An 18,899-nucleotide genomic window follows, 5' to 3' on the forward strand; every position below is an offset into this window, starting at 1 on the left:
TGCATGAGTGAGTGAGTGAGTGTGTAATTGAGTGAGTGAGTGAGTGAGTGAGTGTGTAATTGAGTGAGTGAGTGAGTGAGTAATTGAGTGAGTGAGTGAGTGAGTGAGTGAGTGAGTAATTGAGTGAGTGAGTGAGTGAGTAATTGAGTGAGTGAGTGAGTGAGTAATTGAGTGAGTGAGTAATTGAGTGAGTGAGTGAGTGAGTGAGTAATTGAGTGAGTGAGTGAGTGAGTGAGTGTGTAATTGAGTGAGTGAGTAATTGAGTGAGTGAGTGAGTGTGTAATTGAGTGAGTGAGTGAGTGAGTGAGTAATTGAGTGAGTGAGTGAGTGTGTAATTGAGTGAGTGAGTGAGCAATTGTATGAGTGAGTGAGTGAGTGAGTGTGTAATTGAGTGAGTGAGTGAGTGTGTAATTGAGTGAGTGAGTGAGTGAGTGAGTAATTGAGTGAGTGAGTGAGTGAGTAATTGAGTGAGTGAGTGAGTAATTGAGTGAGTGAGTGAGTAATTGAGTGAGTGAGTGAGTGAGTGTGTAATTGAGTGAGTGAGTGAGCAATTGCATGAGTGAGTGAGTGTGTAATTGAGTGAGTGAGTGAGTGAGTGAGTGTGTAATTGAGTGAGTGAGTGAGCAATTGCATGAGTGAGTGAGTGAGTGAGTGTGTAATTGAGTGAGTGAGTAATTGAGTGAGTGTGTAATTGAGTGAGTGAGTAATTGAGTGAGTGAGTGAGTGTGTAATTGAGTGAGTGAGTGAGTGAGTGTGTAATTGAGTGAGTGAGTGAGTGAGTGAGTGAGTGAGTAATTGAGTGAGTGAGTGAGTGTGTAATTGAGTGAGTGAGTGAGTGAGTGTGTAATTGAGTGAGTGAGTGAGTGAGTGAGTGAGTGTGTAATTGAGTGAGTGAGTGAGTGAGTGAGCAATTGCATGAGTGAGTGAGTGAGTGAGTGTGTAATTGAGTGAGTGAGTGAGTGAGTGTGTAATTGAGTGAGTGAGTGAGTAATTGAGTGAGTGAGTGTGTAATTGAGTGAGTGAGTGAGTGAGTAATTGAGTGAGTGAGTGTGTAATTGAGTGAGTGAGTGAGTGTGTAATTGAGTGAGTGAGTGAATGAGTGTGTAATTGAGTGAGTGAGTGAGTGAGTGAGTGTGTAATTGAGTGAATGAGTGAGTGAGTGAGTAATTGAGTGAATGAATGAGTGAGTGAGTGTGTAATTGAGTGTGTAATTGAGTGAGTGAGTGTGTAATTGAGTGAGTGAGTGAGTGTGTAATTGAGTGAGTGAGTGTGTAATTGAGTGAGTGTGTAATTGAGTGAGTGAGTGTGTAATTGAGTGAGTGAGTGAGTGAGTGTGTAATTGAGTGAGTGAGTGTGTAATTGAGTGAGTGAGTGAGTGAGTGAGTGTGTAATTGAGTGAGTGAGTGAGTGAGTGAGTGTGTAATTGAGTGAGTGAGTGAGTGAGTGAGTGAGTGAGTGTGTAATTGAGTGAGTGAGTGAGTGTGTAATTGAGTGAGTGAGTGAGTGTGTAATTGAGTGAGTGAGTGAGTGTGTAATTGAGTGAGTGAGTGTGTAATTGAGTGAGTGAGTGAGTGTGTAATTGAGTGAGTGAGTGAGTGTGTAATTGAGTGAGTGAGTGAGTGAGTGTGTAATTGAGTGAGTGAGTGAGTGTGTAATTGAGTGAGTGAGTGAGTGTGTAATTGAGTGAGTGAGTGAGTGTGTAATTGAGTGAGTGAGTGAGTGAGTGAGTGTGTAATTGAGTGAGTGAGTGAGTGAGTGAGTGTGTAATTGAGTGAGTGAGTGAGTGAGCAATTGCATGAGTGAGTGAGTGAGTGAGTGAGTGAGTGTGTAATTGAGTGGGTGAATGAGTAAGTAAAAAATAGTAAGTGAAATAGTGAGTGAGTGAGTGAGTGAGTGAGTGGGTGGGTGGGTGGATGAGTGGGTGAGTGAGTGAGTGAGGGAGTGGGTGGGTGGATGAGTGAGTGAGTGAGTGAGTGGGTGAGTGAGTGAGTGAGTGAGTGAGTGAGTGTGTAATTGAGTGGGTGAATGAGTAAGTAAAAAATAGTAAGTGAAATAGTGAGTGAGTGAGTGAGTGAGTGAGTGGGTGGGTGGGTGGATGAGTGGGTGAGTGAGTGAGTGAGGGAGTGGGTGGGTGGATGAGTGAGTGAGTGAGTGAGTGGGTGAGTGAGTGAGTGAGTGAGTGAGTGAGTGTGTAATTGAGTGGGTGAATGAGTAAGTAAAAAATAGTAAGTGAAATAGTGAGTGAGTGAGTGAGTGGGTGGATGAGTGAAATAGTGAGTGAGTGGGTGGGTGGGTGGATGAGTGGGTGAGTGAGTGAGGGAGTGAGTGAGTAAGTGAGTGGGTGAGTTGGTGGGTGAGTGAAATAGTGAGTGAGTGGGTGGGTGGGTGGATGAGTGGGTGAGTGAGTGAGGGAGTGAGTGAGTGAGTAAGTGAGTGGGTGAGTTGGTGGGTGAGTGAAATAGTGAGTGAGTGGGTGGGTGGGTGGATGAGTGGGTGAGTGAGTGAGTGTGTAATTGAGTGAGTGAGTGAGTGAGTGTGTAATTGAGTGAGTGAGTGAGTGAGTGAGTGAGTGAGTGTGTAATTGAGTGAGTGAGTGAGTGAGTGAGTGAGTGTGTAATTGAGTGGGTGAATGAGTAAGTAAAAAATAGTAAGTGAAATAGTGAATGAGTGAGTGAATGAGTGGCTGGATGAGTGAAATAGTGAGTGAGTGGCTGGATGAGTGGGTGAGTGAGTGAGTGAGTGAGTGAGTGAGTGAGTGAGTGGCTGGATGAGTGAAATAGTGAGTGAGTGGGTGGGTGGGTGGGTGGATGAGTGGGTGAGTGAGTGAGTGGGTGGATGAGTGAAATAGTGAGTGAGTGGGTGGGTGGGTGGATGAGTGGGTGAGTGAGTGAGTGAGTGAGTGAGTGAGTGGGTGGATGAGTGAAATAGTGAGTGAGTGGGTGGGTGGGTGGATGAGTGGGTGAGTGAGTGAGTGAGTGAGTGAAATAGTAAGTAAGTAAGTGAGTGTGAGTACACATGGATACAGGATACAGAAACTAGGTCTTGCTTTCAATAGTATCTGTTGGACATTGCAATAGGGAAGAAAAAGTTTGAGAAAAAAGTACAGGTTCCAGTTATTTCTGAGTCTGAGCTGCAGATTCACTGTAGGTGGCAGGAAACTGAACAAGCCAAAGGGTAATTGTGAGGTACCTATTTTAACTTGAAATAGAAAAAGAGAAGCAATTAAAACCCAGCAATGCATCTTATACCTTATGTAGGTGAGGTTACTTGGTAAAGGGGTAAATAACCGAACATTTATGTAACACACACACAAAAAGGTGTGACTGTGGCTGAGGGAGGATAATCACATGTCATGGTTATACATGAGGTCACACTGGGCATAAGATGACCAAAAATGGACGGTAAAAGATTAAGAAAATACCAGGCAATGTTTAGATATGGTGCCTCTGAAAGTATTGGAATGGCAAGGCCATTTTATTGTACTTTAGCTGTATTTAAACTTGCAGGTTATATTCATCTCCCTTGAAGGTATGTAGGGGTCTGCTGTATATTATATACTTAAAATGTCAAACTGTTGTATAACTAAAATGTCAGCATTCCTTACTAAAAAATAAAATCTCTAGAATGTTATTTCTAAATAATTTCCATTGCAAATATTTACTAGTAAAATTTATTTTATATTTACTTAGTAAAAAGAAAACAAAAAAAAAACACGCTCTTTGAAAGAAATGTTTACATTTCTTCTCGCACCGAAATGCTGATGAGACTTCATTTGTCACTTGCCGTAAATAATGGATTCCTTGACAAGTTCGGTTTTTCATTTAGTAATTACGGTCTTGTGGGAGATACTTTATTTTGAATTATCTTGCATTGCCTCGGCATAGTGTATTCACATGCTGCATTAATGTGTAAAAAGCATTGGTGGATGATTTTCCTCCCCATCAAATGAATGTATTGAGCCTTAAGCGCTCTGCATTTATCAGTTTGACAGTGCATTTGGATGCTGCATGCAAATGAGAGAAAATTAATTATGCAAAACAAATGATAAGATTGCGTTGCCAGTCATAATTTTATACACGTGCCATGTGTCATCGGAACGTGTGAAAGAGGTCGCCCAGAGACCTTGTACATGTACATAATGTGGATACACTTTTTGTGCATTTATGACGTTATAAATAAACGCTTTGGCTACATTTTCATTACTTTTACAGGAAATATCGTTTGCTGCTGTACTGTGCTGATCTTACCAGACATTCATTCATTCATTCATTCACGCACACTTTCACACCTTAGCATGGACAATTGGCTGATTGGCATGTTTATTGACAGATGGGAGGAAACTAGAGAACCCAGAGGAAAGTGGACATGAGGAAAACTCCTGCAATGTGACAGCACGAGACACTGAAGGAAGATTCAGAGTACAGCAAAGCAATTCACGTAGACCATATATCCTCACATCTATAGGAAAAGAGGCGCCGCAAATAGATTATTACTTGCTATGGCACTGTTTGCAAATGAGATGCCCACTAGAAAGAAGAAAAATATTTTTTTTAAACAGAAAATGCCCCAAACAGTGGCAGACACTTTGTTGCCTCAGGCGTAATAAAGCAATAAAGCCTGCATGCAATTATGCAGACAAAATTGTGGGGGAAAAAAAGAAAACGTGAAATGTAAATGACTGCAAAATTGACGAAGCCGGTAAAAGAGAGGGACAGGAATAAAGTGTTGCTCTCTTTGTCTTGCTGGCACAATTGGTTGTGTGACTGAAAGCCATTGATGTAGCTGCAAGTATGCTTAATATGATCTTCACATCCTCATAGCTTCATAATTACAGTGCATCATCCAGAGGGCATGCATGAAGGAATGAATGAATAATTGATCGCATTTATATTTCCTGCGTATGATAATTCATAAAAGAAACTCAGTTTGCTTTAAACGGTACTCTATCACCATTAAGATTTTATTTTAATGGCTTATTTTTATCGTTTAATATATTTTTTTTTATCGCATTTATGGGAGTACTGCAGCTTGAAGACCTCAGTGGGCGGGGAAAACGTCCTGATAGGCTGCGGCTGCATTCCCGCTGAGGTTGCGTGGACTGAATCAGGAACTGGATGTAGAAAAGATTTCTCTATCTGGTAAGAATGAATCCTAAAACAAAACTACATTTCGTTATACATAATTGTATAAAACGACTCCTGTATAGAAGAGATTAATCAAATAATTTCGTGTATTTACGCTGCACACTTTGCAGCGCTCTACAGAATGCCTAGCAAATGTTTTCGTGTTTAAGTGGGGACTCTTTGGCGTCCTCTGATTGGTCAGATCTCTTATATCTGTGCTGTGATTGGATAGATTTGGTGTCTGTTGTTTTATTAGGCCCGCCTACAGGAAACTAATGGCAACAGTGACCAAAGAACGGGCTGAATCGCATATAAGTATATTGGGTAAAAAAAGTATGTACTACATAGGGTACACTAGTCACTATACAGTAACGGGTGTAGTGCGCATGAATAGGGAACAGGGATTTATTTGGGACGCGGCCTTAGCGTAACGGCTGTGTGTACGTGGCGCTCTGTGTAGTATGGTAAACACTTCTAAAAGTAATATATTACCTCTGGATGATATATTCTTTTATTCTTTAAGATGACTTTATTCTCTATACACACTCATTTATTTGTTTGAACTTTTGTCCATATTTGTTCAATATGCCATAAATAGTTAATAAGCATGCCAAAATAATCTCATCCATCCATCCATCCATCCATGATCTATTCATTTACAACATTCTATAAAATCAGTAATCTAATGCCACTTCTCATTGTATAATTTAACCAGTCAGTGGGTCATGTATTATTTGTGTGTGTGTGTGTGTGTGTGTCTGGTCTTTTTGTTTGTATACACAGAAAGTTTCAGTATAGGAACCGTTTGTTTTCACGGGTAGTAGAGAATATCTTGGTCATCAAGTGCCTGAGGTGATCATTTTAACCTCTGGTCTCGTTCTCTTGAAAATCTTGCATTAAAGAGATCCTGCGCTTAATTGAAGTCCCCAGAGTAGAAGTGCACACAGCCTTTGGCTACCTTCAGCCTTATTTATGGATTGTCCACGGCGTCTCTGTTGCCTTTCACAAAGAAAGAAATTTGAACATGCAAACCCAAATGTTAAACTGATGGTGTCATGTGTATTGCTGAACGCGATCAGTGTGTTTAGTTCTGTGCAGTCATGCATGGTGATTTGGGAAGCTATTATCCAATATTGATGATCTGTGACCCTTTTCGCTTCCTCACCCCTTCGAAGGAAAAAGTGCCTGAAGGTGTAGGGAAATTCACAACCCCTTGTTTACTTCCTGCAGTGGTCACGGTCACTTGTTCACAAGATTTTAGAGCCTTTGGGGGTTTGCACTTTGTTGTGTAAACGTAATAATTGCCATCTCCCTCCATTGTGGTGAGGAAAGGCATCCGTGTAGTTTCCGCTTATGTGGTCTGACATCGCTTTGAGTTAGAGAGGAAATGCACAAAGCTTGGATTACGCTTGGATTGTTAGTTTTTTTCCCCTCCAGCTCATCTCCTCTTTGAACATTGTTTACGCCTGTTTGTCTTTAGCATCATTACACCGCATTAATGTGAATATATACAACTGGATGGAAGCAACTTTACACTGTTCAGTAGGTTAATATTTCTATCGTGTGTTTGAGGTTAAGTTGTGGTTATTTATTGGTCGAAGCTCTAATTAAGTCAACAGGCTCAGATACAGACTGACAAAGAGCCACAAATATGACCTCGAACCCATTATTACATTACACAATGATTGACAGCCATTCCTCAGTAATATAGATGACACTTGCATGCACTGCATTGTGGGCAGTTGCTGGGGTCTTCAATTATACCTGGAGGAACGATGGAAAAGTTTGAGGGTTGGGTTTAATAAAGATATCGTTTTAACAAAATATAACATGGTCACAATATCGAAAACATCATAATGACATCAGAATGTGTCCTTTTTCCGTTTTTTTCCCCTTTTCTTCATCTTTCTCAAAGATAAACTCAGTCCTGAATCTTTTGAAAGCTGTTAGGAGGTTTTGTGAGAACATCTCTAATAAAAATACGTCTGTGTCATTTTCTTGAGAAAACCCCTGTTCATGCTTTTATGAGTAAGGATTTCAGCATCCAGCAACTTTTACCTGAAATGCTTAACATTGTGCAGATTTTTCTTTAATAAAAAAAGAAAAATGTAAGCCTAGCATTGACGAATTGAGCTTTTATTTCTGTGTTGTTTGATGTAGCTCTGTATTTTATGTAGTACCAGGAGTCCTGGAGGAACGTGCTTCATATCACAGTGTACTGTATCAGCTATATACAGCCAAAATGTCAATAAAAGCCATTTGACTTGATTGCTAATTGCTGTGGTAGTCAGAGGAATAAAATAGGATGTGCTATTTTTTGCCACCATTGATTATTGATTATTTTCCAATAACAGCATGTCCTGTTGTTTTTTATTCCTTTCAATTTGTCCGCATTTCTTGTGTCCTTCTGTTTGCTGATCCTCCGCTTCGTTCTGATGTGTGATCGTGAATCCAGGTCCAGTCTTTCCAAATAAAACCACTCTGCATTTGTCCTCAGCTGTCGGAAGTCACGGCACCCTTGAATCAATCAGACTTTCTTAATCAAAAGGCTCTTCTAATTCAGGTCTCCTGCCTGATTTCTCTGACTTTAGGCCAAAGTAATTAGGAATATGGAATAAAATGTAACAGGATGTTCCTGTAACCTTTCTCAAAGTCAGTTTTCTTCTCTAATATCACATCTGTAATGAGTTTTATTCCTCTTAAACCACAGCAATTTAATATTTTTTTATCTAATAAAAATGCCATATCTATAGTGTTTCCATTATTACAGCTGTAAACAGCATTTCCTCGGCAGTCTCACGATTTTATTTCTTGCTTGAGACTCCTTCTGTAGGTAAAATAAAATAAAATGCTCCGTCACATCAATGAAAATGTTTTTCTTTGTCGAAGAGCATGTCTTTTTAATCTTTTCTTTACTCTACCGTTAATATCATCTGTCATGAAAGTTCAAATTCAGATCATATACCCAATCATACACAGTATACCTCTTTTATGTACTGCTGCTGAGTCATAGAAATGGTATCAAATGGAATAAAAATCGACTAAGAATAGAGTTAGAAATAAAATTAGAATTTAAATGTATGCTAGGAAAGCGGAAAGTCTGTAGAAAATATAGAAACAGGATGTCTGATAGGCTATGAATGTGATTTATATGAATACAAAATGAATGCAGATGTATGCAGCTATAGAAATAATATGTTAGAACACGTGTATTACTTTACACTCGACATGCCAGACAGAACTTGTCCATAGAAATGTAATGAAGACCTTCAGACCAGTCAGATTTGTGAATTGAACAGTGCCGGGGTATAAAAAGCTTCTACAGAATGTTTCTATGTGCTTAACACATCGAAAGCCTAATTAGAAACCCAGCCACACCAAGGTAAATGAGTGTGGAAGGCTATTTTGTCTTCTCTTCAGTTGCTATGGGAATCAATCAGAGAGATGTGTGGTGTAAACTGAATGCTTAAAATACCTGGGATTCTTTCAGGACAGCATTCAAGCAGCCTGTCTGAAGCAGACTACATGGAATTAAGGATTTAATCCTTTAAACCAGGGCTAATAAGTGTTCATGAGGTTCTGTGCTTATAAGCAGAACTTTGTGAGTTCAGGGAAGACGCGGTTGGTTCCTTGGTGAGGGCACTTCAACTTCACCAAGAGTTCTGAGAGTTATGAGAAGAAAAGAAGAATCTAAAATAAAAAGAATATCAAGTATAAAATGAGTATCAGAGTATGATACAAAATGTAATATAAAATATACCATCAATTATTGCCAAAATCTGCCTTTACATGCAAATGAATTAATTATGGAGTTGGCCCGCCCTTTGCAGTTATAACAGCTTCAACACTTCTGGGAAGGCTTGTGTTTATGGGACTTTTTGACCGTTCCTCTCGAAGCACATTTGTGAGGTCAGGCACTGATGTCGGCTCGCAGTCTCCGCTTTAATTCATCCCAGAGCTTTATATACACCGATCAGGCATAACATTATGACCCCTGACAGGTGAAGTGAATAACACTGATGATCTCCTCATCATGGCACCTGTTAGTGGGTGGGATATATTAGGCAGCAAGTGAACATTTTGCCCTCAAAGTTGATGTGTTAGAAGCAGGAAAAATGGACAAGCGTAAGGATTTGAGCGAGTTTGACGAAGGGACAAATTGTGATAGCTAGACCACTGGATCAGAGCATCTCCAAAACTGCAGCTCTTGTGGGGTGTTCCCGGTCTGCAGTGGTCAGTATCTATCAAAAATGGTCCAAGGAAGGAACAGTGGTGATCCGGTGACAGGGTCATGGACGGCCAAGACTCACTGGTGCACATGGGGAGAGAAGGCTGGTCCATGTGATCCGATCCAACAGACGAGCTACTGTTGCTCAGATTACTGAAGAAGTTAATGCTGGTTCTGAAAGAAAGGTGTCAGAATACACAGTGCATTGCAGCAAAAGGGGGACCAACACAATATTACGCAGGTGTTATGCCTGATTGGTATATTGATATATAGATATTGATATATAGATATAAAAGAGTTATTATAATGTAATAAAAGTATTGAAGGTTTATGCTACGATTTGAGATAAATTGGGAGATCATGAAAGATTCACTCTTTTTACCAGAGGAAGTTGATGATGGAAGTTTTGTTGTGTCCATGTCAAATTTCTTTATCATGTCATACCCCATGTGGGTGATTAATGGCTCAAATGAAATAAGACACTCAAGGCTTTAACACTTACTAAGGCTTCTAGGGGAAATATATTCATAGAAAAGTGGAAAAAAACAGACAAGGAAAAAAACGAAATGGTTGTTATTTTTCTCACACAAATGTTTCTATCGTCAAAGTAAATTGTGATATCAAACCCATTTCTGCTCCCTGAGATGCTCCAGGTGCTTGTTCATAATCATCTAACATTTGAAGGTGTTTATCTTCAACCACTAAGGTTATCCAACGGAGGGAAAAACACACATCTCTCACTGAAAGCCAAAAGACTTGCAGCAATAAAATGATTCATTTGTTTATACTGATTGAAAAGGTCTGATAAGTCGATTTCCATTTTGCTGAGGAATGTAACTCCAGTGTGCTGGTGAAAAGGGTTAAAGATGTAGAAGTGACGTAAACAAAGAAGATAATGTTGACGATAATGTGTGTGTGTGTGTGTGTGCACAAATGTACGAGTGACTGCTTTCTTTACTTATTGAACATCCCGCTTTTACACCACATGAATTCACTTCAAGGATATTCACTTACAGTTTAAATGAAATATTTTCATTGATTTTTTTTTCCCCCTCCATGTCGTCTTAGATGTTTTAATACTCTTTTCTTTCACTTGTTCTGCTCATTTCTGAATTGGGTCACTCACTTCTGGTAAATTCACCTTAACATTGATTAGATGTTTGAAATGTGCAGAGCAGGTCTGCAGTTCTCCTGCCATCACCAGTGGTTCAGGTGCTGAACTACTGACCAGAAGGTTGTGAGTTTAAATCCCACCTCCACCCAAGCTGCCACCTCTTGGCCCCTGGGCAAGGCCCTTAACCCTTAAGTACTCAGTTGTATGAATTGAGATTAAAAAAAATGGAAGTCGCTCTGGATTAGGACGTCTGCCAAATGCCAGACCATGTAAATGTCATATATTTCATGTTTGTTTGTTTTTTCTGCACAGGGAAAAAATGGCAAAGAAGGATGCGAGCACTGCAAAGTTACCAGTCGATCAGTACCGCAAACAGATCGGTGAGTTTGTAACCTTTATCAATTATTCGTCCAGCTTTTCCTAATACATTTCTACTGCTAAGAACATTGTAATGAGGTCTGAGGGCATTAAAGTTACATGTATATAAAACAAGTCTTTTCTGATAAACGAGAGGTGGGGGGAAGTTTTTCAGAAGCTAGAAAAGAGATTGGAGAAAATTCACTGGATATCATTCTCAAAAAACGATAAACGCACAGGCAAACTTTTATTATTATTATTATTATTATTATTAGTAGTAGTAGTAGTAGTAGTAGTATTTTTTATTATTATTATTAGTAGTAGTAGTAGTAGTAGTATTTATTATTATTATTAGTAGTAGTAGTAGTAGTATTTTTTATTATTATTATTATTAGTAGTAGTAGTAGTATTTTTTATTATTATTATTATTAGTAGTAGTAGTAGTAGAATTTTTATTATTATTATTATTATTATTATTATTAATAATAATATATTGAAGTAATTATGAAATGTTTTCCTCAAAAAACATCATTTCTTTACGACTGAAGAAAAAAATACATGAACATCTTGGATGTCAAAGGGTTGAGTAAATTATTTGTAAGTGAACTTCTCCTTTAAGACACTCTGACACATTATGACATATGTGTCAAACTATATAACATGATACAATAATACAATAACATTTGAGTTGTATTTTTGAGAAACATGGCTTTTATATATATAAGATGCAAGACTTGAGTTCCGGTGTAGAATGTAGAATGACACATCATCCATTTTTGACTGGTTAGAATTATTTTTAATAATGATGCATTTCCGTGAAACATGTTCACTTCCATTATAGGAGCTATAAGCAGTCATTTTCTCCGAAGCTAATAAATGCAGCTAACATCCTCTGTCCTGAAATAGAAATAGCCTTTATTTGTCACATATACATTACAGCACAGTGAAATTCTTTCTTCGTATATCCCATCCTTTGAGGTTTGGGTCAGAGCGCAGGGTCAGCCATGATACAGCGCCCCTGGAGCAGAGAGGGTTAAGGGCCCAACAGTGGCGGTGCTGGGGCTTCTACCCCCGATTTTCCGGTCAGCGACCCAGAGCCTTAACCACTTGAGCCATCATCGCCCCTGAAGGCTTTGCTCATATTGATGCAGTTTTATCTCTAAGCACTGACACTGGAGACTCCTTCCATAAATATTACAAATAAAGTGTCTTTCCAGAAAGCTTCACCATTTTCATGATTATACAGATTTCTTTGTTACTTCACAGTCAGTTTGTTATTAGGTTCGGATTACGTGCCACGTCTACCATACAAGTCTCTGTAAATGAACTGTTACTGTAGAAACAGTAACGTATTAATAAAACCCTGTGCTGTGAATAACAGCTGGCACCGTCAGAGATACCGCTACAAAAAAGTAAGTAGATTCGAAAATTCACCAGCTCTGTGGTGTAATAGCGTTTATATAAATTGCTTCCGTCGCAAGGTATTTATAGCAGAGTTATGAATCACAAACGCGTGGCTTTGTTCCCAAGTTCTAATTGTGAAGATGCAGATTTGTATGGTTGAACTCTGCGATGTTGTTTCACCAGGCGCAGCGACTTCGCTTTGTGTTGACATAGCCTTGATATTGTGTACATAGTAACACAGTCTGTCATCTCCGCCATTACCCGCATGCTTTATTTTATGTGAGCTCATTTCAAACCCCTTAGTAGGGTTATTTAGCTTGTTGTGTGCCGTCACCCCATCTCATCACAACTCTGTTTCATGTCTTGGAAGAAACATAACAAGCTGAACCCCTGCTGAAACCTCCGCATCTCAGCCATATTCGATTTTGTTTCATTTTTTTTTTTTTTTCCTCCATCTCGTCTGTTCAAAGACATAACAGCAGGTAATGGACAATAAGAATCCCTCCTCCCGACTCAGAAGAAAAGTGTCACCTGAAATGGCACAAAGAAACACAAAAGAAAGAATACGCAGTGCAATTTGAAATCGTAATGAGAAGGTAATTTATATCCTGTCAGGTTTAGTTTTTTTTCTGGCCAGTGTGCTTTTGTGATGTTGAGTGTTTCAGCGTTGATACATCGGCCTTAAATGGTGTTATTACTTCTCATAATGTAGTAAGAGTTTCCATGATTGTGTGTGTGTGTTGTTAGATCTTGGATTTTGTCTTTATCTAGCATTACTTGCAGATCTTTGCTAAGTCCTGTAAATCACAACTTTTTGTTAAGCAGCTTGTGCGACTTGCCAGCAGAACCCCCAGAAGATGGAGATGATTTGAGGATGCACTGACTCTACCCTGAATTCCTGCCAAGTCTCTTGGCATTGCAGCATATTAATATCAATATTTTTACTCTTGAATGGGTATCTAGCCAGACCAACCCTTTTGTCAAGGACTCTTAAGCTTCATTTGGCTATGATTCCCAGTTGTCTAAAACAGTTTAGGCCATTAGGTAAATGAAGGGAACTGGCTACCTCATGGGAGAAAGATCACTGAATGTTGCTTCACTGGACCCTATGTGCTGTGTGGTGAGTGTGAATGATTCTCGTCCTCCATAGAGGGCAGGGTCGGAGCTTTGCGTAATTATCATGCTCAATAGTAGAAGAAAAGTCGCTTTTATTTCCAACAGAGTCACACTCATTTCCAGCAGCGGCATTACAATAACGTACTGCTATTTTCTGGATTTGCATCCGGCTTTCAGTCTTCATGCACTTGAGAGTAATAATACTCAGGGTTTTCCTTGCTTTATTTGCCTTTGTCATATCTGACCAGTTCTTTCTTTGTGTGCTTGTGTGTTTACTTCAGGCAGCTCGGCGTATGTGTGTGTGTGTGTGGTATTTTTTTTTTTTTTTTTATCCCCTCTGTCGTTGTGATGTGATGTGAGAGACAAGGGCCAAATGGCTCTCATGTGGTGGGAGTCAGCCTGTAGCACTGCTTCTTGCTGATGAGTGATGGCAGTGCTTTACCTCTCTCTCTCTCTCTGTGTCTCTCTCTCTCTGTCTCTCTCTCTCTCACTCTAAAACAGAAGCCTGTCGCCAGGCCGTCACTGTTCCTGACCCTGTAGCCAGGATTCGAGACTGTCCTCTTCAATCAGGCATCTCACTGCCTTTAACTTTAATTCCGAACAACATTGCCTATAGCCTTGTCACAAAAGCCCTATTTCTTTCTCAGAGCTGTGTGTGTGTGTGTGTGTGTGTGTATGCACACCATGGCAGCTTCCTGATTCATGCACCTGCCCTTTTTTACCCTCAAAACCTGGTGCTTTTCTGATCCCATGATTGCTTGTTTTTTTTGTTCATGTCTCCACTCCAGTTGATGCTGTAATTGTTCGGAGAAACTGTACACCCATTTTGCCATTCTGCTATGAACACATTAAAGTGTTTCTGTCTTTAAGAATGAAATGATAATTAGAAAATTCCAGTGACTGCATAGCAAAAGAAGCATCTTATACTCTTCTTATAAGTGTTAGATGACTCTTCTGGTCTTCATGAAATCAGTTCAATAAGCCATTCCGTATACATTTATTTTTCTCCTAGATGTGTTTATCCAAGTGAGATAGCATTCAAAGATCATGGCTGCTAGGGGAGCTGGAAGTTATACCACAAAAATGTGCTAAAAAGTATCAATGAGTAATAAAAGTTGTTAATAATAATAATAATAATAATAATAAAAATAATACCAAAAAAATATTTACCAAAAAATTATTAACTTAAACATCTACAGCATCTAATTATAATTTTTATTATTATTATTTGTTTATTTACTTATATATATATATATATATATATATATATATATATATATATATATATATATATATAATATATATAAAAATTAATATATATATATATAATATATATTCAAATATTGTTGAAATTACTGTACAGCAAAAAAATATATATATATATATATTATTATTTTTTTTTTTTTTTGCTGTACAGTAGTTTCAACAATATTTGAATAATCAAAAGTATGTGATGTCTAAAACTAATTCTATAGACTGATTTAGCATGTTTATACACTTCAAGATGAATAATACCACTGGGGAAAATTCTGGGGTGGTGAGGAGGGGACTGAGAAGGAATCTGGGGCGATGAACACTACGAAATCCATCATGCAGAGATTTTATTGCTAACTTTTAGAATGGCAGCTGATCAACACCTGAGCTGGTTTAACAGACCACAAGCAGGTTAGCTGTTGATATCAGCGTTGTGTTGCTGATGCTCTCAAAAGAACCTGCTCTTTGCCCCAGTGAGCACTGAATGCTTATGCTATTATACATTATATATTATACAACACATTAGCTGTTCTCCTGCTAACATTGGAGGAAACTCTCCAATATGCAGGCTGTCTTCCATATGTCATTGGATAGATGACTGTGGCATGACCCTGAAACCTGGGGGTTCTGCCCAAGCTAATTTATCACAATTTTGTAAACCAATTGATTGGCCTTGCAGTGTTAAGTTGCCCATCATGCACACTACTGTGCTTTTTAGATCGAATGACAGCAAACTGATCCTCAGAGAGAGAGAAAGTACCTTTATTTTTCAGCTGTACTTTACAGCACAGTGGAATTCATTCTTTGCTTGTTAGGAAGCTGGTGTCAGAGTGCGGGATCAGCCATTACCCTTGCCAAGGGCCCAACAGGGGCAGCTTGGCAGTGCTGGGGCTTGAAACTCCAACCTTCTAATCAGTAACCCAGATCTTTAACCGCTGAGCCACAACTGTCCAGAACAACAGTTGGTATGTAATGGAGGAAAGATACCATGGTCCACTGGGTGGTGGATATTGCCTCCATGGCCTAGTGACATGCTACTGGTGGATGCCCAGCTCTAACATACCACTCTACATGAAGAATTTCCTCTTTGTGGCATTCACTTCACCAGAAAATTTGTGTTTCTGTATCTGGACATCTCATCTCTAAGTTCTGCAAGGTTAACACCACAGCTCTTAGCAGTGGTCAGCTCTGAACACATTTCCTGTGGTAGTTCGGTCCCTCGTGGTATCGTGGAGTTCATTACCCTGGTTATTTTCACCACACCGGACAAGTAGAAAGTATATAATAGTACTCTGGTTACATATGTAAATGTCACTCTCTGGAAATTGGATAAACCAAGATGTCATTTGGAATCAGTGACGACATGGCAAGTGCTCAGGGAGAAGGTACAAGGATTATTGTATTTATTGCCAGTACTATGTCATATGTTACTTGACTAAGGTGGAAGGTCTTGGCATGCATGCAAGAAGGTATTCTGGTCATTCTCACTTCCTTCTGCAGTTATTAAGGGTAGAACCAAAGGTACATGTAAATAAAGACTTTATTGTAACTACTCAATGCCACAGTTTACCATTTTGAGAAAGAACACTGCTCAACGCGTCACCTGAGACCAGTCAACATCTGGTATGTCACATCTGGATCTTGGAACTAAAAGGTCCTTTCTGACATGATTGGGATTTTTAAGATATTGAGTCTGACTGATTTCGTCATAAATATTTGGCAATAATGATTTATTGTTTCATGTGCAATTTTTTTGTTTCTTAGCAATATCATTTTCCCTTTTATTTCTCTCTAATATATTAGATTATATTTTCTGTAATATTTCTCTCCTTTCAGATTTCATCCTGAGTCTTTGTAAGTTTCTCTCAGTGTCTATGTGGGTTTCCTCCATTTTCCTCCTACTTCCCCAGACTTATTCTAAATTGTCCCTAAACTTGATTGAGCGTGTGATTATTCATAGACAGCCCTAAAAGTAACAGCTATTCCCCTCCTCGTACCTGGTTCCACCATACCCCTGATCAGTGTAAATCAGTTACTGAAGAAAAATGAATGAGCTCCGCCCAGTTTCCTGATGTGAGTGGTGGGGAAGTAGGATTGAAGCGTGACCAATCATTGTTTGTAACATTAGCTAAAGTCAGCTTAGTGGGTTCATCAGATTTGTCAAAGTAATATGTTTAATTATAATGAGAACTGCAAACAAATCTAATGAATAAAATTGTAATTAGTGTATAATTCTAATTAGTGCATTAACATACACTCTGCACATAGCTTCGATCTGTGTTGGGCAGCAGCTTGTGTAGTTTGTGAACACTTAATTATATGTAGCCAAACTATTTAACATAACATCATTTAATTCCCATTATTTAACCAGGATAGTTACATTGAGATCACTGTATAAAAATATATTCTAGATGATATTAAAATATATAAATGTTTCAGATTGATTTCAGATTAGATTTAGATTTTAAATAGTACATGAATCAAGGTTCTTTTAATCACTGCATGGTGGTTGGATCAAATTCCAGTCTCACTACCTGGAACCCTCTTTGTTTAAACCAATACAGATTTATAACTAGGAAGTTAATCAAGAATATACATCATGTTGTTGTTCTTTCGGCTGTTCCCTGTTTGAGGTCGCCACAGCGGATCATCTGGTCCGCATATTATTATTTGGCGCAGGTATTATGCTGAATGATGTAAACCTTCTATTTTATCCAGGCTTGGGACCGGCACTGAGTTAACTCATCAGTGGCTGGTTTAGCTCACTGCCTGGGAATCGAACCCGAGCCACAGCAAAGAGCTCGCAGGATCCTGCCACTGGACCACCAGGAGACTACAAATATATATTATACGTTTAATATTTTTATTATAAATGATGAATGTATACGAATGCAAATCACGTCTTTATTTGTTATTAATTCAGTTCAGAAGTGCATTAAATAGCTTTATTCTTTTACTTAGTAAGTCCACACACACACAGCTTAGTTACATGAAGTTGCAGGTAGACTGCAGCACTTGATGCAACACTGCTGAATCTGAGTCAACGCAACAGAGACTGCGGAAGAGCATTGTGATGCTACATGATGGAGTTACACTGTGCACCGTTTGCCCAATAGAATACTATTCGAGACTCGAGTCATAGATATAAAAATCGTATTGTTCAATGAAATGTATTTTGTATTATACGATGTAGGCTGGCTGAGAATTTCCTTCTATCTTCAGAACACGGATTTACGTTTTAACTGAGAGAATCTTTAACTGAATGTAAGCTAATGGGTGAAATTGAATTAGTTTGTAAGTTATGTCCTTTATTATTGTTAACTACTTGTCTTGGTATTTATAAACATGTCATTTCACACGTATATAGATAGACTATTTGGTGACATTCTGGATGTCATTTGAATATTAGCTATAGATAGCTATTGTGCCTATAAATTTGTTGGCATCTGCTGAAATTTTTGCTGTTTTTCTTTTAAAAAGAAAATTAGATCAACTTTCAACGCGTACTCCTTCTCAAACCTGTGCTCGTTTCGGAATAATCCTTAAAATCGAGTTGCGATTTTTTTTCGCACATAAAGGAATTCTTCTGTCGTGATCTGAGATCGGTGTTCTGGCAGCGTCTGAAATCTTCTCATCTAAACGCCGTATAGGATTTATGGCATACTCATGAGTTAGCTAGGAATGTGCTAGCCATGATGGGCGACATGCTAATAGGCTAAAATCACAAAAACAGCTGCGTAATCTGACACGGAGAATACATGTTACTGTTATTAAATTAGGAATTTGGACAATATTTTACTGCGATCATCTTGTAGTGTGATGTAATATTTAAAAAATAACAAAAAAATAATAAATAAATTAAAAGAAAAAGCTTACCAACTAGCATTACACTGGCGTTCAATTCTGACTGTGGAATTTTTACTCAGTATAAACAAATTCATTTTTTTTATTACTGCGAGTCTGATATAAAATTAGTTAGTGAGACGTTTTTACTTCTGTTTGGATAAACTTTTTGGGGTTTTTTTTGGAACTTTTCTATGAGATATTATTATATATATTATATTATTATATTATATATTATATTATATTATTATTTTATATGAGATATATCGCCCCTAGTAGGCTAGGTACAAACAGAAATGCTTTCTTTCATATGAGCCATTTATCACCACTGTGGAGTGTTACATGACAAAGAATTTCAATGCTTAACATGGACACAACCCAACAGGTGCAAATTCCATTATTTTAGCCTCTATTTCAGATTTAAGATGATCAGGATTATCTCCAAAGCAGCTAGCGAGCG

The 18,899-nt window shown here is 38.5% G+C and overlaps 1 protein-coding gene across 1 annotated transcript in view; it reads left to right on the forward strand.

Moving 5' to 3' along the window:
* The first annotated feature begins 5,049 nt into the window (after positions 1 to 5,049).
* The window catches only part of triqk (triple QxxK/R motif containing), a 28,919-nt gene continuing 15,069 nt past the window's right edge, over positions 5,050 to 18,899 (forward strand). Inside the window, exons 1-2 of the mRNA XM_058405294.1 lie at positions 5,050 to 5,138; positions 10,778 to 10,845. Coding sequence (XP_058261277.1) covers positions 10,785 to 10,845 — 61 coding nt within the window. The 5' untranslated portion in view covers positions 5,050 to 5,138; positions 10,778 to 10,784. The remainder of the gene's footprint in view (positions 5,139 to 10,777; positions 10,846 to 18,899) is intronic.

The sequence above is a fragment of the Hemibagrus wyckioides genome, linkage group LG12 (assembly GCF_019097595.1).
Source record: "Hemibagrus wyckioides isolate EC202008001 linkage group LG12, SWU_Hwy_1.0, whole genome shotgun sequence".
Classification (NCBI taxonomy): domain Eukaryota; kingdom Metazoa; phylum Chordata; class Actinopteri; order Siluriformes; family Bagridae; genus Hemibagrus; species Hemibagrus wyckioides.